The following is a 21,283-nucleotide window of genomic DNA, read 5'->3' on the forward strand; positions in this document are numbered from 1 at the left end:
AAGTTAAAAGCAATCTTGTTCATCTATATCTACAATATAATGTATGAATTTATGTTAAATTGAAACAGTAAAGCTTGAAAATGTGAAAAAAAAAAAAAAAACGAAACTGCATATTTAAAAAAAAAAAAAAAAAAAAAATACTTTTATGTACAAAAGTATCAAATCATTGTTTTCAGCAACAGAAATTGTACAACATAAAAATGTGACAACTTGACAACCTGACATTTATGACAAAAAGAGAAGAAAAACAACATTTCTACCTAAATTGTGCAGTTGACAATTCTCTGAATGTATGCCACTGTGTCTTGGTCCTGTTAAGTTATTTACTCAACAGCTGATACAAAAAATGTGATGATTGGAATAGCTGTTTGGAGGATATAACTCACAAACATTTTTTAATCATTTTTGACAAATGATCTTTCAAACTAACCTGCTAGTTATAAAACAAGCATTTATAAAATTGGACATTTGATTCAAAATCTGAGTGAGTTATAGCCCGTTTGACAATTTCCCTAGTGTGGCAACAAGCTTCGGGCACCCCTACATTGTATGTAAAATGTCTGTTACTGACAAGAAAATAATGATGACCCACGTGTTGGTAACTCTAACACACTAAAGTATCTCATGTTTGAATATTTGTAAACAAGCACAGTCGTGTGCAGAAATAATCTTTAGTATGCTCCGTGCGTCAATACGAACGCCCCGAGCACCGGTGTGTGTGCTACCGTGAGACTCGTGCTTGGAGCACATAGGGTTAAACATGAGAATGGTGCCAGTCTTCCACAAACTACAACTCATTCAAACGCAATGCCACGCCTTCGAACGTAGTTCCAGGGGCTCGACCAATTAGAAAGAAAGAATTTTGTCGTAGATATCTGCCGATGGTCAGATGACTGAAAAAACACCCTATTTAAAACTCTAATGAGCAACCTGATACAGGTTCACACATTTCCCTGACACCTCGCAGTAAAGGAATAACGTTTAATAAACGTTTAAACTTCCTCAGTTACTTGAGCTTGTGGGGGGAAAAAAGAAATTATTTTAAAGCACTGAACATTATGGTAGATAAATCCATGATTTGTTTGTTAGGTTTAATAATGTGCTATTTATGCAGCGCCTCAGCCACAGCACCCGGCGACTATACGCTTTTGAAAGGTAAGAAAGCGGGTTTTCTTTTCTTTTCTTTTTTTTTTTACATCATCTTGTGATAGTTTAGCCTAACTTCTTTACATCTGCAAAGTAACACATAACAATATTCAGCGCTGTACACATCCATGCTTTGTTTCTATCGTATGCATTTCTTATGGACATCTAGTCATTCCATTCATGAACAATGAATAACAATAACAGCTACTTTGATTTGAAATTCAAACTGAGAAAAGAAGCATGTTTAAAACTTCACATTCTCATAATGACGACTATGTTGTGAATGAACCTGTCAGTGAAATCCAAAAAATGAATGAAATACGAGCCGGGGCGACACACAAGAGAGGAAACCCCGGAAAATCCGTTGAGCTGGATTTGCCTTTTAAACAAGCCCCTGAATAAGTCCACGTTTTATCAGCGACACATCCTGCCGCGTTGTCGACCGCAGTCATCCAGTCGGGCATTGACTCCGTGGGAACTGGAAACTATTTGACTTTGAAAGACACCGCGCTCAGCGCGTCCTCACTGAAGTTTTTTTTAAATTTGAATATTAAATATTTAAATGCCCTTTCATATAGATCGCGTGCTGCTCTTGATAATAGCTGCGTTTCAACTGAAACTGTTTTGAAACTCTTAAATCCCGACTCAAAAGACTATATTTAGCATAGCCGGGATGGTGAGCTGGAATGTTCTTTCATTTATTAGAAAACTTGTTGGAAAACAAGATTTCAACGTTTCCCCCTTCTCCACAGTAGCTCATTGTTCAGTCAAGTCGTTAAATCGAGATAATGTCACTAAGCTTATCATGAATAAACACTCAACAGTTATGAAACAATTAAGTACTCTACGCTGGTTTGGAATGGCTTAAACACCTGGTTTTAAAAATATTAGCCTATATAGTTTTTAGAAGATCTTTGAGATTTACACTGAAACTCCTATCATTCCACTATCCCTATTAGATGGTGCAGACTATTCCTTCTCTATGGATCCAGTATTGCTTCATGACCGGATTAAGTACAATATGCGGAATTCTTTGGATCTTGAAGATGATGGCTGTTACCTCCAACCTGGGAAAAAGGAAAGCATTGAGGAGTGTGGCTTCAATACAACAGCCAAGACCATTCTGATCATCCATGGCTGGACGGTAAGAAGGTGTTTTAGTTTTAGGTTCACCTTTAGATGTTTTTGACACCTAAGGTTCCATGGCCTTTGTACTGAATCCTCCTGAGTTTCCTCGTATTTCATCTTTGATGCAAGTATAACACCACACAAGTGTTCTTTCTTCAGTGCAGCAGCATTTTTTTCTCTTTTTAAAAGTGAAGGGAATACAGGAATGTTGCACCTGATTGCTGGATCTCCATTAGTTTGGTTTAGTAAGGGGTGGTGTGATCTTTTTCACAGATGAGTGGGATGTTTGAAAGCTGGATGCACAAGTTGGTGGCTGCTGTTCAGAGGAGGGAGTCTGAGGCCAATGTGGTGGTGGTCGATTGGCTGGGTCTCGCCCACCAGCTTTATCCTGATGCTGTCAACCATACTCGCCGGGTTGGACAGAGCATTGCTACCGTTTTGGACTGGCTCCAGGTAGGTTTATATTATACATCCCGTTGGGTGGGTTTGTTTCTCTTGGTGTCTATTTGTCTTTTGAGATGAGAGAATTGTCAATTAGCAACCGTGAAAGTTCTGCTTGTGGTCTTGTGCGCTGGCTCTTTGTCAATATTATTCATTCTTTCTCAGGACAGCAGATGTTCTGGTGAAGTACAATTTGTCTTTTCCAGATGGATTTGTTTTGGTTTTTGTTCTTTTGTTGGAGATAGCTTGCCCAAGGCATAATGGGGGTTCTAATGGAACAAATAATGTTTGCTCTTATTTACCTTCTGAAGCCAACTTGGAGGCAGTTATACAGAAATGATACAAGCAGTGTAAATAAGCAGCTGAGCATGTCTCCATCCACCCCCAACCGACACACACACAGATGCCCTAATGTGCATAAATCCTAATGGCTTCACATCTCGTATTTCATCATAGTTTGAGATCTGTTTTCCTTTTGCCAAATATTTTCTTAAAACTTTGGGTGACTATTTAGTTAGATTATTAGCTTATTTAAATTGTTATTCATTGTTCAAATTCAAGAATTTTAACATCATCTTGTGAATTTGCCACTATGTAGGGATTAATGTCTGCCTGTTTTTGATAGGAAGAGCAGCAGCTACAACTAGAAAATGTCCACATGATTGGATACAGTCTGGGTGCTCATGTTGCTGGATATGCTGGAACCTTTGTAAATGGAAATATTGGACGTATAACAGGTAAAATTGTGTTGGCATTATGGCTTTTTAAGCAAGCATTCAAATTGCTCAATCTTTTTATGGAAGAAAAATCATGAAAAATAGAAGCCATGTCTGAAATATGCATGCTCTGAATAGGTTTAGACCCAGCTGGTCCCATGTTTGAGGGGGCAGATTCCCACAAGAGGCTTTCTCCTGACGATGCAGATTTTGTCGATGTCCTTCACACATACACACGGGGAGCTCTGGGTGTCAGTATTGGGATCCAGGAGCCCATTGGACACATCGATATCTATCCCAATGGTGGGGATGTACAGCCAGGCTGTTCCTTAGGAGATGTGCTGTCTACTGCTGCCGTAGGAAGTACGTTCTTCAAAAGAATCTATTTTGGTAATTTCCAACTGTCTTGTCACAGTTACCAACTGTCTTGTAACCACTTCTGTCTTGTTACCAAACAGATATTGTGGAAGTGATGAAGTGTGAACATGAGCGGGCAGTGCATCTTTTTGTGGACTCCCTTATGAATAAGGACCATGTGAGTTACGCCTTTCAGTGCACTGGCCCTGATCGCTTTAAGAAGGGCATTTGTCTGAGCTGCAGGAAAAACAGATGCAACAGCATCGGTTACAATGCCAAGAAAATGCGCAAGAGGAGAAACAGTAAAATGTACCTGAAGACTCGTGCAGACACGCCTTTTGGTGGTAAGGCATTATAATGTCTTTCTCAAAGTTACATGCCATAGCACTGAATCACACAAATTTAAGTATTTGGTAATTGCATAACCTAACTGGCTGGTTTCTCCACAGGTTACCACTATCAGATGAAGATGCATGTTTTCGATAGGAAGCAAGCAGAAGACGCCGATCCCAATTTCTATGTCAAACTACATGGATCTCATAACGACACCAATAATCTTAGTGTAGACATGTAAGCACCTTAAGATTATATAGCCATTATGTTCTTTATTAAACTGGTATATAATATTATTTAATATGGAAGTTGGATTGTGTCCTACAGTGTAACTTCAGAAATTTAAGGGGAACATTTAAAGCTCCAATCAGATGAATAATGTAATTTTGAACACTTGGCTTCTCTGTGGTTTTCACAGTGCCGATGGAGTTGGTTTAAACCTCACAAACCCATTTCTTGTCTTCACGGAAGAGGACATTGGTGAGCTGCTAAAAATTACTCTTCGCTGGGAAGGCCCATCTGAGTCCTTGTCATCCATATGGAAGTATGTTAAGTCCTCTATCTGGTCATTGTCGAGTCAACGGAAAGAAAAAGTTCTAGAGGTTCGGAGGATCAGAGTCAAATCAGGAGAAACGCAGAAGAAGTAAGTTGGTAACTTTATCACCTGTTTGTTTTATAACCAACAATAAATGTAATAATTTTGCAAATTTTTACCACTTTTATTAAAGCCACAATGTTATATCTATAGGTTCACCTTCTGTGCACAAGAAACTGAGATCTCACCAGGAAAAGAAATTACATTTGTTAAATGCCGTGATGGGTGGGCAGTTAAACCTAGAAAACGGTATGTATACAGTACAGTTTATACCATAGTGGAGAAGTCTATATCTATATTCAGATGTAAGCGTTCTGTTAACTATGTCCACCTAACGTGTTTTTCTTGTTTGGCAGATTGCACTACTAAGAGAAAGCACTGTTACCCATAGGGACCCAAGGAGGCACAGGGCCTCAGCACTTTGTTATGGTACGCGTTTGGCGGGTTAATGCACCAGTTTGGTTGTCAGTGTTTAGAACACAAATCGTGCTGTTCAAATGGCCTGCGCGGATGGGTGCTACTGGAATTGCTCAGGGCTTTTTTTTTTTTTTTCTACCATTGGGCTGTTCTGGATTGTCTGAGATTCTGTAATGAGTTTGTCTTTTGATGCTGTTTGTATATTTTATATTGTGTATAAAACCTCCATTTTGTGGGTCTCTATGACTCCCCTCAACAACCCTCCGTATATATATTTTTGTACGTTTTTAATTTATGAAGGAAAAAGCACTGCGACTCGACGCCTATTTATCAACTTAATGCACACCTTGTACCAAGGCACAAATTAATTCTCCAAGTTACTTGGTGACCATTCTTTTACATGTGTGACTGTGGATTTCAACAGCAAGAAGGTTTTTATGAGTTCACAGTATTATTTAAGGTCAGGAGATTGGAGAGAAATGGTCTATTTGTCTTCATAAAGAATATGTTGCACATTTTGTGCCTTATGTACATCTTTTATGAATATAAAATGTAAGAATTTGTAATAAAATTAATTTAGATTCATCTTTGGGTAAAGATGTGGTTGCATGTTTGTTTTTTAATGTATTATTGTATGGTATGTTGTATTCTAATTTAAAAAAAAATATCTGTAGAATTTAATTTTATAGTACAACACACTTAAATAGAGAGGCACGTGGAATAGTGGTATGCTTAAATTTTTATATAAAGTTATTTTGTGGAACAGAAGCTGTATTTTAACTTTGCATTTACCAAATTATTGGGAAACATGATTAAGTTATAAAAGGCATTATAAACAAGAGCTTGCCCATTTACTTGCCCAATTGGCAGTTTACCTGAAACTCCAAAATCCACAAAGACATCCTGAAAGTAATCCATATGACTCCAGTGGTTAAATCCATATGTTCGGACACGATATGATAGGTGTGGGTGAGAAACAGATCAATATTTAGAAATTGTCAAATTCTCTTCCCTGCCCAGCAGGGGCTGATATGCATGAAGAATGTGAATCATCAAATACAGAAGAAGGAAGTGCGGATTTACTAAGCAGGAAGGAGAATTTATAGTAAAAAAAAAAAAAAAAAAAAACGTAAATATTGATCTGTTTCTCACCCATACCTATCAAATCACTTCAGAGTATATGGATTTAATCACCAGAGTTGTCTGGAGTACTTTTATTTTGCCCTTATGTGGATTTTGTAGCTTAAAAATTTTGGCACACATTTACTTACTTTGTATGGACCTACAGAGCTGAGAATACTTAATTGAATCCTCAGTTGTGTTCAGCAGAAGAAAGAAAGTCGGACACATCTGGGAAGGCATGAGGGTGAGTAAATGATGAGGGAATTTTCATTTTTGGGTGAACTATCCCTTTAATAACCCTTAAAGGGATAGTTTACCCAAAAATGCTTTTTATTTAATTTACTTTCCCTTATAATGTTCCAAACCTGGATTACTTTTTTTTCATTTCAATTGGACCACAGAAGGAGATATTGGGTAAAATGACAGCCTCAGTCACTATTCACTTTGCATCTTTTTTTTTTTTTTTTTTCAATTCAATGAAAGTGAATGGTGACTGAAAATTATTTTGCCTAATGTCTCCTTTTGTGTTTCATGGAAAATCGGTTTGGTACAACATGTGGTTGTATTTCATTTTTGGGTGAACTATCCCTTTAAGTCATTCATATAATATTTAAATGGTATTTGGACTGCCAACCTACCAGCACACTTAAATGTATCCTCACATTTTGTTAAAGAATAAGCATGGTGCTTTGGAACACTTTGAACATTCCTCTCTTAAACATCAATGTTTGTGTTCCTTTGACATTTAATTGTTGTCAATCCTTTAAAATAAATAATGTGTGTGTATTGTGATGACCACACAATGATCCCAGTTACGTCATTGTATAAAAAGAATGTTGAGTTTCTATTTAGTGCTATGCTTAGAATTAACTTGTAACATTCAGAGTTGAATAATCCAGAACCTTCTTGTACTGCCTTGCTTATGTGTATTTTCAGGAATGTGTGTAAACCGGGCTTGCCAAGATGTTCAAGTATTTCTGGTGACAAAACCTTTCAGTAAAGTTAAAACTGTGCCAGAACATTTGTTGGTTAATAGTGTTATATGAAGGAAATGAGGCAACACACAGATTACTATGAAAAACTGGTACAGTATGTTAGAGTATAGGTCGTAGTCATTGGTGCATCTTCATAGTTATGTGGTTCGCATACCATATTCATGAAGGAAAGTCTATATAAAACATGACTTTCAAGTGCTTTTGAATAAAAATGTTCATACCATTTCAAATTCACACTTAAAACTCATAACCTGTGAGCCAAAATCTAAAGGAACACTTTACAATAAGGTTCCATTTGTTGAAATTAGTAATCAACTTTAGTTAACATGATATAACTAACAACGAGCAATACTTTTACAGCATTTATTAATTTTGGTTAATGTTAATTTCAACAAACTAATATATTTTTTAAATCAAAAGTTGTATGTTAACAATAATAAATGCACTTGAACTTTGAACAATAGTATTTTTAGTAACTAACATTAACAAAGATTAATAAATGCAGTAAAAAATATATATTGTTTATTGTTAGCTCATGATAACTAATGCATTAACTAATGTTAACAAATAGAACCTTTGCAAAGTGTTAGAGGAATTTTTTTACCTGAAGGGCCCCACCCCTTTCATGTACATACATGCATATGCTTTATACTGTCGAACCTACATCTTTCGTTTTATTGACGGAAATACAAAGTCACATAAGAAATATGTACACAAAATACATGTTTACAAACATAAATGGACCTTCCATCCGCAGGTGACCCTCCACATGCTTAAACACAGCATGACTCATCAAACAGTGCACATGTCCAAAGGTAAGCTGTAAGAATATGCCAATTCCATAACCCCTTAATGGCACTTCCTATTCTATTCTTTGGCAAAACATGCAGTGCTCGCATAACTTGTATATGAACAATGAGAAGAACATACTCCATGACTCTATTCTCCGATGTCAGAGATAGTGGACAGTGCAGAATGTTCCATTCATCCTTCTTGGAATCCGTTGTTGTGTCACGCAGTGAGGTGTTGTGGAAACATAGCCAGAGGAAGTGTTGTCAAGCCGTTTGTGTAGCTATCTGGGGAGCAGGTGCCTAGCAGAGATGACACCAAATATATCAGCCAAGTGGAAACACCTGTTCTCATTGCCTTTGCTTTTCAAAACTGTGAATGTATATGCATGGTACTGTGATTGACTGGTCGTATTAATAGGTCTCAAGTGACTATTTGAACACAATGCACTTGGCACAATGTTACTTCTTTAAATAGTACTTTGGGTACTGAATTGATGTACGGAATGGATTAGGGATTAGCCTGTGAGCCTTATGAATAATAATGATCTTGACACATGACTCTATGTACAGGGGTAAAAACAGGTAAAGTCAGACATTTTCTGATTATTTGTCACTGATGTTGTTTTTGAATCATGATTCCCATACATGTGTAGGATGAACCTAATGTTGATTTTTTTTTAGTAATGGAAGAATATAGATTTAGATTAGATGCATTTAGATAGACGAATAAGATTAAGTGTCTCACTTTACCATTTGTCCATTTTCCTTTTATTCACCCTAATTTTGAAGATATACTACAATAAAGACATATTTATCCATAACATTAGTCCCATATACTGTATGTACTGTATACAGACAGACAGACAGATAGATAGATAGATAGATACAATACTGGTATATAATACTTAATTTGTACTGGTCTTGGTAAAGACAATGATATCTTTAAGAAAACAATCTGTTCATCAAAAGAATATAATAGAGTTTGAAATGTGGGTGCAGTTAACAAGTACATGACTGTCAGGATGGGTGTGAGAATTTTGTGTGGATCTATACAGTTCAATACCTTCTGCTGACACCAGTTACATCCTTTGTGCCATTAAACTGTAAAAGATTATTAAACATTTAATTGACCATATCAATGCATTTCGCCAGAAGTTCTCAAGTTCCTAAAGTTTTTGGAAAGGTGTGCTAAATGTTTTATAGTGCTGATATTTAGTACAACAGCACAGTTCCTTGTGTATTGCTTAAAGGGTTAGTTCACTTAAAATTAAACATCTGTCATTCTTTACAAATGCTTATGTTGTTTAAAACCTGTATGGCTTTCTTTCTTCCACAGAACATGACAATAAATATTAGACAGTTTATTAGTCTCAGTCACCACTTTCATTGCATCTTTTTTCCAACAAAAATGAATGCTGACCGAGGCTGTGATTCTGCTTAATATCTCCTTATTTCTCCATACATGTTTGAAACAACATAAGAGTGAGTACATGATGGCAGAATTTTCATTTTTGGGTGAACTACTGTATGTAATTTACCACACCTGTGAGTCAGTAAAGGCCATAATTATGCCTGCTATGCATCAGTAGAAGTCCTGTTTTTCCTAATGCCTTCAACAAGGCTGAATCATTCAGATTTTATGTGTGAAACAATTTGCAGTCATCTCAAACAGTATTACAGTTATTTTTCGCGCATCTGAACAATGCCAGATTCAAAGCCATCTCACTATTGATTCAAACGAATAGAGTCTCCAAGGCTATAAAACTACAGAATTCACATTAGGCTTTCTCACATTGTACTTTGAGACTTTCTTATGGGAAACAAGCAGAGGACATGAAGAATGTGAGAAGAATGCCCTTTGAATAAAAGACGTCTTTGGCATGAGTTGGATTAATGTAGGTCTAATGTAACTATCATAAGAAACAAAATCTTTCATGATTTGACCTTTTAAATAGACAGACTGAATTTGAAATTATAGTTTTGTGTGGCCAGAATTTCCTTCAACAACCATTTGAAAAGATCCTTTTCAATATATGGTCTGATTCTCTTTGAAGGCATCTGTGGCAAACTTTAAAACTTTCTAAAAAAATCTGATCATGCAGTATCATCAACAAAATATAAAGCTGATAATGCTAACAATGATAACAGTAGCAGAAACTGGTAACAGATGTAAGTGGAAAGACTGGACTGCTGACAAAAAGAAACTGCATCTACATGCATTCCACAGACTCTAAAGCTGAATTAAAAATAATAGAATTTGCGGTTTCAGTTCCATGTTAGTAAGTAACTCTGCTTAATCAATTTCAGTGAGGCATTTTATTCTGAATGCACCAGGGATGTATCTTTGCATTTAATGTACTGTAGTTGATGTGACTGAAAAGCATGTCCAAAACAATAATTAACAGCAACACAAAATCGTGGAACTGTTTCAAAAATGCCTAGGGTATAAGTGGAATGCCAGAAAGGATAACACAGAATCACCATGTGTGATACAGTACGCTGAATATCATCTAGGGGTAAATGTCAGTTTGCATGGGAAAAAATATCGTAAAACAAAAAAACATTACTGTGTTATCTATGACTTTAGAACTGCTATAAAGATAAACCTTCAAAGAGCAAGATTCGGCATGTTTTACTCCACTACAATCCCTTGCTGAGTCTGTACAACTAAAATGAAATAATTGTGGGAACCCACAACTTGGTTAGTAATTGAAACATTCTGGAGAGACATTCTGGAGAGCTGTAGTGGCCCATGGAGAAGTGATGAGATAGGATGCAGATTTAAGGAAATTGCTATGAATCACTTTCTACAGTAGATAAAATGTATTCCTTGAACACACCATTTTGGGTCAAGTCATTGTCTTATGACTCCTCTTTTCCTTACTGTAAATCACATGGGAGTAAATCCCACCAAGGGTTGACTTTTCCCACAGACATCAAAGTGAGCTTGCTCCCTTCTCACCCTAATGTGACAGGACAGTAAAATCCCGAAGGGTTACAGTGAGCTTTTTCATCTGGAAATTAGCATGGAATCCACAAGCTTCTCAAGAGGCCAGTTGAGTTACAAGGGAACCGGTTTGCACTCTTGGAATGTATGAATACATACAAGTGATTGATTGTTTTAGTAGAAGATTGTATTGCAGCACAATGTACAACACAGCCTATTCTGAAGCAGGGGCGGAGCCAGGAATTTTTCACAGGGGTGGCCAGGCAGGGGCCAGCGATGTGCGCATGTTAAGTCTGTACGGTTGTACAGAGACGGTTCCACCTCTAAAAAACTAAATTGTGCCCAAGACAAAAAATGACCAAAACGGCTATTGCGAGTGGGGTGGCCAATGGGGCCACGGCCACCCCCTAGCTCCACCACTGTTCTGAAGCCCTGCAAAAGTGTCTCCCAAAGATAGATAGACAGAAAGTTCAGCGATGTGTTACATAACTTAAGTACAGTAAGGTAACATGGTGTGCAGTACAGTGTAGTTCTCCAGTTTCAAATATATTTGGTTCAGGTCCTGCACACGAAAAGCAATGTGGGTCACTGTGGGTCAGCATGCAAAGCACATATTAAAGAAATGAAAAAAAAAAAAAATGTCCTTCAGACATCATGCTATATGGAATTACCTCCTTGGTTATCAGGATAACCTATGTGTTCATGTGCTGTTTGGTTTAGTCAGTATGGGACACATCATCTGTGAGGGTGAGAAAGTATAAAGCAATGAATCAAAGATATGAGTGGCACCCTATAACAAAGCCTTTGGTTACTTCTAACAGATGCTAACCGTTTTTGTCTGTGGGTGTGAGCGCCTGAACTGGTATTCAGAAAGAAAATGAAAATCAATGTAAAGATGTTGATTGGTCCACAGCCACTGCACGATTCTGCCCTGCTTCTGATTGGCTGTGAGAATCTCACCTTAAACAGGGTTACTTGAGTTCAGTGACATTCTGAAACTGCCATGTGTGGCTTTGCTTTACTACCAACCCTGTTTATGGAAGGATTTTATTCTGAGAAACATGTGCCTCCCTGACACTATTGGCAAGCTTCTCTATAAAAGAGTTAGAGCTGAATTTGATCTCATCAGTTTTCTATCTGCTGGGCAGCATTTGCTTCTCTTAGTAAATTCTGCTGAAGTTGGACATTCTTGCGCAGTTGCCAATGGGCCCTCCTCAGATCAGTGACATACTGGCTAGCTCACCGCTGACCACTAAAGCATGAAAACCCACTCACCTGCTCATAAAATACAACATGCTGGCCCATGCGTAGTACATCTGGGGGCAACAAGAGAAACTGCTGAGTCTTTGAAATTCAATATTTGAAATTAAAGACAGCACCATGTGTCATAAAAAGTACAAGTTTTGTTTGAAGAAAGGAGTTTGCCCACTCTTTATAGGATTATGAATTAAAACTACTTTATTGGTTGCACATTTCCAAACTGCTTTGGAACATACATTGAAAACAATAGTCATGAAGTTTAACAAAGCATATTTTATTCTCAGCAATGGACCCAGATTCAGATTCAGACAGGAAAAAGAAAACACTTTTTATAAATCTGTGACACTGTGATTTGGGTAGCTTACTTTACCCACTCTTTCTCTTAAAATAAAAGCAGCGGACTTTCCCTGGTTACTGACTGTTAAAAACAAAAAAAGAAAAGTTGTGGTATTAGCACTTTACCCCACTGATCTTTCCTATTCAGAAAGTCATCTGACTTTCTGTGCAAGGTACACTAATTGGGAAACTAGTGGTGACACAGAATTACCTTTCAGTCTGTCCAGAGCCAGTTAAAAATAATAATAATAATATTTGCGTGATTACACCTATTCATTACGACCCCCAAAACCTAGTCTCATCCACGGACCACTATCGGTCCATTAGTCACTTGGCTACAACCCAGATCCCAAACTCTAAAACACACAGTCGGGCTGGATAAAGTTAGGGTTAGGGTCAGTCATACACTGTGTTTAATGTGTTTATTTGAAGTCCCTTAGAAATTATACACCTAGCCTTAGCCTTAAAACTAGCCTTAACCCTGCCACTAACCTTAATGTTAGCAAATGCAACAATTGCGAGACATCCTCAGCCCGTCGGTTCTCTTCTAAACACGCTCCACACGTGCGCCCCCGCCTATCTGCTGCTGGTGACTTCTCTGATGAATTTCTTGCTGGTCGGATGCATTGTAAGCCACTTGCATTCAGCATGCGCGTCACCTGCTGGACAATCAATGTAACTACAACCTCGCAGGTTCTGACTAACACACGAAATGTTAAGATAGGCCTATCAGTGATTTTTCAATCAACAGATATGATTACGAGGAATGCTCTTAAAAATGTCCTATACACATGTTTTCACCAGGCCAAACAAGTCTACACCTCGCCACATTGGTTATTTAGACTACTTTCCATTTATGACTAGAACACTTTGGACGGCCTAAATACGGTTTCTATTCAACTGTGATTGGAACTTTGGTATTCTTTAATGCCTCGCGTGTATAGTAGCAAATAACTGGAACAACAACAAAACAAATAATAATACAATCCTTCTGTGATTAAGAAAGTTCTTAAATCAAGGAAAACAATTTTTTTTATCTGATTGATTTCCAAAAACAACAACAATAACAAAAAGTATTCACAGTACTTTCAACACAGCCAATCTATAATGAAAGTCTCTACACAATAAAACAACAACAATAATGCAATCAAATCAAATGACTTAAATGTTTTTATTTTAACTTTATTATTTTTCGTTCTTATCAAGGCTTCTGTAAAATACTTCATTCTGTAGTTTCATCTTTCTTAATATAAACATTGGAGGCGATTACAAAAAATTGGACAAAAAGTCTTTCTCGAATACGAACATTTATTTATCAGAACACGTGATAGACAATCCTCTTTATGTATGATAAGAATGTGTCAGCAACAACATCTTTTTCTTTTAACCAACCCTGCACTCTTTTCCTAAAGACAACTACATACAAAAACGACCCAGAAGTGACAAAGAGCATTTTCAATGTTACATTTGGAACAAAAACGCATTAGAGGGAATACGAATTTTGGAATGTGCCTCTTCTGTGTCGAGGGGAAAACTTTATTTATTTATTTATTTTTTTAAAAAGCTTTTGGTCATCGAGTTCTCTGAAAGGTTTGCTGTTACGTCATTTCGGTGCGACATCTGCCACTGTGGATGGCGCCATCCTCACAACAACGTGCGCGCTGTGTTTAGAGCTGACTGCGCAATTGTTTTGATCTCACCCGGGATTGACATATTTGCAGAAGGTGCGTCAACGAGATGTTTAGCTTGAAAGGATGGCTTGGTACTTCAAAGCTCACACAGTTTGTGTAATTTTTGATGTTACATTCTTCATTTTTATCCACGTAGGCCAACATTCGTGAAGCTCGTGTAGTGTATATTAGCCATTGAGCTAACGTGCTAGATGTTTCACCGGTTTTGTTTCGAGTGTAGATGATATTTAGCACTACAAATTCCGACTGATTGGTCAATCTGCGCATCATTTAGGTATTATCACCAAATGACAATAATTAATAACAATGCTTGTCGTTATTTCAGATTTTCAAGGTGGATTTGGCACTGGCAGTGTGATTACACGGGACCTTCCACTAGCATTAGTAATCCTATTCAGTTGTTTTATAAGCACAAACGACGTACTACTGCATATGTCTCATGCTGTAGGACGGTCATATAGCAGGTGTACTGTTTATATAGGCTACAGCTGACGGGTTGCATGTACCAACAGGCCAAGAAGAAGCCCTAAGACATCATAGTCATGCTGCAGTCATGATGTACTGTTGTGAACATTTATTACAAATACATGAACAGATATGTTGCATTATACTGTTTCAATTCTTACTGAGCTCTTACTTGTACAGAATGAATGTTCGATAGGCCTACTGTTTGGGTTGTGCAGTCCTCAGGACTTCTGATTTTGGAGAGCAAAGGTTTTCTGTAAGAATGTTTAATGATAAATGCTGTTTTCCATTTAGTTTAATTTATGAGCAGGTGGCCCTAGATTTCATGCATGCGTTCAGTTCATGTGTAATCTGTAAGTGATTGATATTTGTCATGGCAGCCAATTTAGACTAGTTGTAGGCTGTTAATTGCAGCCTTTGCAGAGCTGGGCCTCTTAAAGGTATATTTCACCCAAAAATGAAAATTCTCTCATTATTTACTCACCCTCATGATATCCCAGGTGTGTATGACTTTCTTTCTTCACCAGAACACATTTGAAGAAAAATAGAAAAATATCTTAGCTCAGTAGGTCCTTAAAATGCAAGTGAATGGAGATTTCTCTTTTGAAGCTCCAAAAATCACAGAGAGTCAGCATAAACGTCATTTATATGACTCCAGTGGTTAAATTAATGTCTTCTAAAGCGACAGGGTCACTTTTGGTGTGAAAAAATATCAATATTCAAGTACATTTTCACTATAATCCAATGTGAGGGTAAGCTTCATGAGACGGTGGAGTCCAAGCAGCCTCTTGTGTGATGTATTCGCATTGACATGTTATGGACGTAATCTCACACTTATCTCAGGCATCCTGGATAAGCACACCAGCGCACCATTGTGAGTAAAGAAACCGATAAATACAGATCGAAACCAAAACCAACCAAGATACTGAACAGCGTTCCTCCTCACTTGTAAACAGCGCTGCTCTGCCGTCTGTGACGCACGTGCCTCAGTTCTCGTATGTTTCAATTGCCAATGTGATTACGTCACACGCGCTTACCGCTGCAGAACGGAAGCATAATTTACAGTTAAAAAGTACTTAAATATTTTTCTCTTTTTTGCACCAAAAGCGTAATTTAGCAGCTGGTGTCCTATGGATGACGTTTACACTGACTGTGATTTTTGGAGCTTCAAAATAGAAATCTCCATTCACTTGCATTTTAAGGACCTACTGAGCTAAGATATTTTTCTACTTTTCTTCAAATGTGTTCTGGTGAAGAAAGACAGGCATACACACTTGGGATATCATGAGGGTGAGTAAATAATGAGAGAATCTTCATTTTTGGGTGAACTTTACCTTTAAGTTTGGAAATAGCAAATGTGCCCAGGGCTGTGTGGCATATATTGTCAGACCTCACACCATTAAGATTAGCTAAAACAATAAAGGTAAGTGGCTGGAGCTGTAGTATAAATAGGAAACATTGTGTTGTTTAGGCCTACAACTGATCTAATACATTGAGAAAGCTTTATTTCACTGACGTCAGATTTTTCGCTCCTGGCTTTGAACTATTTCATAAATATGCTTTTTTTTTTTTTTTTTTTTTGTCACATAGCTTAAATGTTATCATGGCCTAAAGAGCGGAGAAACGTATGCCACAATTCATCAAATCCAGATGACAGTCTAATACTGTTCATCTGTATTTGAACCTAGAGCAGAATCTTTGTCCTTTTTTGATGGAGTAAGCAATTGTTGTCTGTGCTCTTGTCTGTTCTTCGTACGTCGCTTAATACAAATGAGGTGATATGGCATATTCCAGATCTTGTAATCGTGATAATTCATCTCTAGCTAATTCTTCAAATGCATGAGCGGATTTGATTAGTTTGTCTGGATTGAGTTGTCTTAGATAATTGCGCATTCCTGTGTTTACTGAAAAGGGAACATGTATTGATACTCGAAGCCATGATCAGCAATGCTGTCATTGTTTGGTGACACGAGAGACCAATGTAATGATGTCATAAACTAGTAAAAATATTAATAATATGTTAAAACCATTATGTATTAATTTCTTGATACACTTATATAAGATAGTTGTTATTTGTATGTATATAACATTGTAAAAGTATAGATAAAAATAAATGGGCCTTTAAAGTAGTTACATTTGTACTACACAATACACTATATGGCCAAAAGTTTGTGGACATCATATGTGCTTGATGAACATTTGATTTCAAAACCTTTGGCATCAGTTTCTCTCTTTGCTGTAATAACAGCTTTCACTCTTTTGGGAAGGCTTTCCACTATACTGTATGTAGTAACATGGCTGCAGGGATTTGCTCTCATTCAGACATAAGGCTATCAGTGAGGTCAGGAACTGATGTTGGTCGATGGGGCCTGACTTACAGTTGCTGTTCCAGTTCACCCCAGAAGTGATCAGTGGGGTTCAGGCCTGGGCTTTGTGCAGGCCAGTCAATTTCTTCCATGCCAGACACAGTAAACCATTTCTTTATGGACCTCACTTTGTTCACAGGGGCATTGTCATGCTGGAAAGTTGCCACAAATTTGGAAGCACACAAAGCCCAGCCTATTACATAACGAAACATTACGATTTTTCTTTACTGGATTTAATGGAGTAACCAAACTCATTAATTAGAAGGGGGTGTCCACAAACGTTTGGCCATATAGTGTATTTCTGTATTAATTAATTTATTGAGATCCGTAGCATTCATGTTAACTCCTGCCAAACAGAAAGTAATCTTAAAAAAGAAAACACAGCCAAAGAGGACAAAATAAAGAGAAAAGACTGAAGTGTTGTGAATAAATTAAATGTGTAACATTTTTCACTTTTGTTTGTAACTTTACAACTTGAACTTTACAAATGCGTGAGGACATAAAAGCTCTCTTTAAAAGCCTGAGTTCTTACTTGGCCGGAAAACAATGAAAATCATGAAAGATTGTTTATTATGTAAGAGGGCTGTCTATCTTGTAAACTTTTCTAATGGCACAAATGCAGACATAGTAGCTCTTTCATAAAGTTCTTTGCATCTGTTGAACTGTAGATGGCGCTAAGAACCAAGATCAGTGCAGACAGAAAACTCAAAAGTTTATGCATGACATTTATTTTGTGAAAAAAGACTTTATGGGAAACATAAGTAGATTACTCCCTCACGACTAAAATGGAAACAAATAGAGTAGATAAAGTAGATTACTCCCTCATGACTAAAGTGGTACCTCTAAATGAGAAAAATGGTCAGTATCTATATTATCTACAATATTATTATTTGATTAAATTCAAAATTATTAATAAAAAATATAGTGCTTCAAAATGGTGTTCTCGTAAGAGTAATGCAGTGGCTGGAAGTCTGGGACAGACTAACACTATCACATCTGCTTATAGAGGTGCAATCTAATCCTGTTTACGTTAAATAAGCCTGCTCGTGAGACGTGTTGCCATGGCAGCAACTCCGAGATGTTCCTCGAACATAACAATCAAGGATCGGGCCAAATTGTCAACAATGAAATCAATATATCTCCCTAATCAACGTACAAAGAATGGGCCCCTGATCTGGCTGCACTTTTAGAAGTTGGACTGTTTTGTCTGATTATTACAGATTGATTAAACAGAGCAGCTTTGCATGCCCAGTTTAAAGCTTGCTTCATGGAAGCAAATAGGATATAGATTTGCAGTTTGCACAGATAGATCACTTTTTAACAGCCTTTAATTTCAGACTAGGTGCATGCTGTGGCAAATGTCTAGCACTGAGAACCGAACCAAAGATAGAGGGTTGAATGTGACGTCAAACACAAGATCGCCTGGAACCAAGAGAGCGAAGCTGCCACCTTTTGCTTGAAACACTTTCATACATGTTTACACTATAGTTGCATTAAATGCTCTAATAACTAGAAGTTTGAACCCCAAGCAGAACTATAGAGAAGTATGCAGAACAGGAGACAAGACACTAAGTTCACAATAAGACTTGCACAGAAGCTGTGAATTTTTTGCCAGTGATTGAAAATGAACATGGAACTCTTGTCAGTTGCACCATGAACATAACTTAAGTGGAAATTTTCCTGTTTGTGCATGAGATGAAAACCCCCAAAAGCCATCTGCTGTCCTACCCTTGTTTTTGCAGTGTTCTGGACTAGTCCCTTAGGCCAAAATGATCCATTATGCCTATGCTTTGCACCAATAACAAACTTTTATTTCTCCCTGAAGTCATTCTTGATATTGTGGTTGAAAAACAGATGGACCATCCAAGTTTTCATCAAGCTTTCTCTATGCATTTTTATGCAATTTGAGAAATATACAACCTGTTATTTTATAACTGCATTTACTGTGATATTGGTTTCTGTGCTTTGATTGAATGAGATGTGATGGGAAGAGAATATTGTATTCTAATGAAGAAGACAGGAGTGCGAGTAAGACAAGACAACAGCTCTGATGCAGAAATCTACCTCTGCCCAGTGTCTTGATATAGGATGTATTCAGCTATAAATGTAAACATTATTTTGGTTTCCTTTAAATTGAATTAAAAGTGTTATGGGTTTGATTACAATAATTTTAATCTTTTATTTTGAAGTCATAATTTTTTTTTGTTTTATAGGTTTAACAATGTATTGAAAAGAAAGAAAATAGATATAAGGGTGTTGAATCTACATATTGCAGCACATCTCAAAACTTGTATAGATGTGTTCCACGTCCTCCTGTACTTCCGTTGGTTCTTTCAAGGTAGCTAGGCAAGACTGGTCTTCACAAGACTGCTGATTTGTTCTTTGCATTCTAAGCATTGAGAAACAGCCATAGTCGCTGGTATGAAAGAAAACTGGTGTTTCGCGTCATAGCTGTTACTATATTGCGGATTATAGCAGGACTGGAACACTTGACTGGAACTCTCTAATGTTTAATTTCTTATGTATAATGGTATGCATTTGTGTCTTATTGGATATAGCTTTATTTTGACTTAAGTACAGGCCCATGTACTCCACTGCAGTTGCAGATAAATAGGGAGAATAAGAACTCCAGGGTGATTGTAAAACCATTGTTAATCTTAAGTTTTGCTGTTATTTAATAAAATCAAAAGCCTCTGGTGGGTAGCAGAAGTTAATTTGAAGTTTTTCAATATTCTAGTCTCATGAAATGCTAAATGAGCCATGTCGTGTGATCTGTTTGTGTCTGCAGTCTCACCCAATGGACATCCAGAGCGCCAGCTCGGTGGTGCTGCAGGCTTTGACCCAGGCCACTAGTCAGGACACAGCTGTGCTGAAACCTGCAGAGGAGCAGCTTCGCCAATGGGAGACCCAGCCTGGCTTTTACTCTGTGCTGCTGGTAAGAATCTGCTCTTTAAAGCCTGAATACAGCAGCTTAGTGGAGCTGCTTGCAATAGAAATCCTAATAGAGTAATTTTGTGCTGCACGATTATGACAAAAATAAAAGTTTTTCTTGACTGTGTAATTGTTATTCTTAATTATCAATTGATTATTTAAATTTATATAATATTATTTTGTTTTGGGCAACTGGATGTCATATTCTTAATGTAAACTACACATACAAAACACATGTAATACTTGTGAAAATGAAATTCTCTCATCATGTACTCACCCTCCTGGCATCCCAGATGTGTATGACTTTCTTCTGCAGAACACAAATGAAGATTTTTAGAAGAATATATCAGCTCTGTAGGTCAATACAATGCAAGTGAATGGGTGCCAAAATTTTGAAGCACATTAGGGCAACATAAATCCCTAAATCTAGATCTTCTGAAGCGATATGGTAGGTGACAGATCAATATTTAAGTACTTTTTCCTTCTTTTTCACTTTCTCCTCCTGTTTTTAGTGATTCACATTCTTCATGCATATCGTCCTCTACTGGGCAGGGAGGAGAATTTATGATCAAAAATTACTTAAATATTGATCTGTTTCTCACCCACACCTAACATATTGTGTCTGAACACATGGATTTAACCCCTGGAGTCTTATGGATTACTTTTATGTTCCCTTTTGGATTTTGTAGCTTCAAAATTTTGGCACCCATTCACTTGCATTTTATGGACCTACAGAGCTGAAACATTCTTCTAAAAATCTTAATTTGTGTTCTGCAGAAGAAAAAAAAGTCATACACATCTGGGATGCCAGTAGGGTGAGTAAATCTTGAGAATCTTCATATTTTGTGTGAACTATCACTTTAATTCAGTTGCTGTGTTATACAGTAGTAAATCAAGATGGCTTCACATTGGCACATTCAAATTAAATACAAAACTGACATTTAAAGTATGAATAAATTATGCACAGAAAGTGAGTAACACAACAATACTAGAAAACTCTTATTAATCAACAAAACTGTAGAAAAAATTGCAAAAAACAATTTTTTTTTAACTGTTTGAGCCCAAAGCCATCTACACTGCAGAATATATCCCTTATTAACACCTTGCCTATGCTTTATTAAATAAAATGGGAACTTTCTAGTTTTGTCTGGTTGCTTGCTTTCAGTGTATATTGGGTGTTAATCTGCCTGAATTGCAAGCTGCGCAACGTTTAGCAAAACCAAAACCATTCCAAATGACCAAAAGT

The 21,283-nt window shown here is 37.1% G+C and overlaps 2 protein-coding genes and 1 long non-coding RNA gene across 5 annotated transcripts in view; 2 read left to right on the forward strand and 1 right to left on the reverse strand.

Moving 5' to 3' along the window:
* Positions 1-919: 919 nt before the first annotated feature.
* LOC127424376 (endothelial lipase-like) lies at positions 920-6,261 on the forward strand. The gene is made up of 10 exons (XM_051669512.1): positions 920-1,155; positions 2,106-2,290; positions 2,548-2,727; positions 3,341-3,452; positions 3,570-3,794; positions 3,890-4,132; positions 4,238-4,358; positions 4,540-4,764; positions 4,870-4,965; positions 5,073-6,261. Exons 1-10 carry the CDS (start codon positions 1,059-1,061, stop codon positions 5,083-5,085), a joined length of 1,497 nt encoding a protein of 498 aa, XP_051525472.1. The 5' UTR covers positions 920-1,058; the 3' UTR covers positions 5,086-6,261.
* A 1,650-nt stretch (positions 6,262-7,911) lies between these two features.
* LOC127424393 (uncharacterized) lies at positions 7,912-13,167 on the reverse strand. Its single transcript, XR_007894466.1, has 3 exons — positions 13,077-13,167; positions 11,660-11,727; positions 7,912-8,341 (listed from the first exon to the last, which is right to left on the reverse strand). It is a non-coding gene; the product is annotated as an uncharacterized LOC127424393 (long non-coding RNA).
* A 1,037-nt stretch (positions 13,168-14,204) lies between these two features.
* Positions 14,205-21,283, forward strand: part of LOC127424369 (importin-11) — a 178,020-nt gene continuing 170,941 nt past the window's right edge. The window contains exons 1-2 of one of the 3 annotated variants that reach the window (XM_051669497.1): positions 14,205-14,308; positions 19,895-20,041. In XM_051669497.1, coding sequence (XP_051525457.1) covers positions 19,904-20,041 — 138 coding nt within the window. In that variant the 5' untranslated portion in view covers positions 14,205-14,308; positions 19,895-19,903. Of the gene's footprint in view, positions 14,309-15,969; positions 16,031-19,894; positions 20,042-21,283 lie in introns of those variants that run through there. The other 2 variants (XM_051669498.1, XM_051669496.1) reach the window with 2 other exon arrangements.

The sequence above is a fragment of the Myxocyprinus asiaticus genome, chromosome 33 (genome assembly GCF_019703515.2).
Source record: "Myxocyprinus asiaticus isolate MX2 ecotype Aquarium Trade chromosome 33, UBuf_Myxa_2, whole genome shotgun sequence".
In the NCBI taxonomy this organism is placed as follows: Eukaryota; Metazoa; Chordata; class Actinopteri; order Cypriniformes; family Catostomidae; genus Myxocyprinus; species Myxocyprinus asiaticus.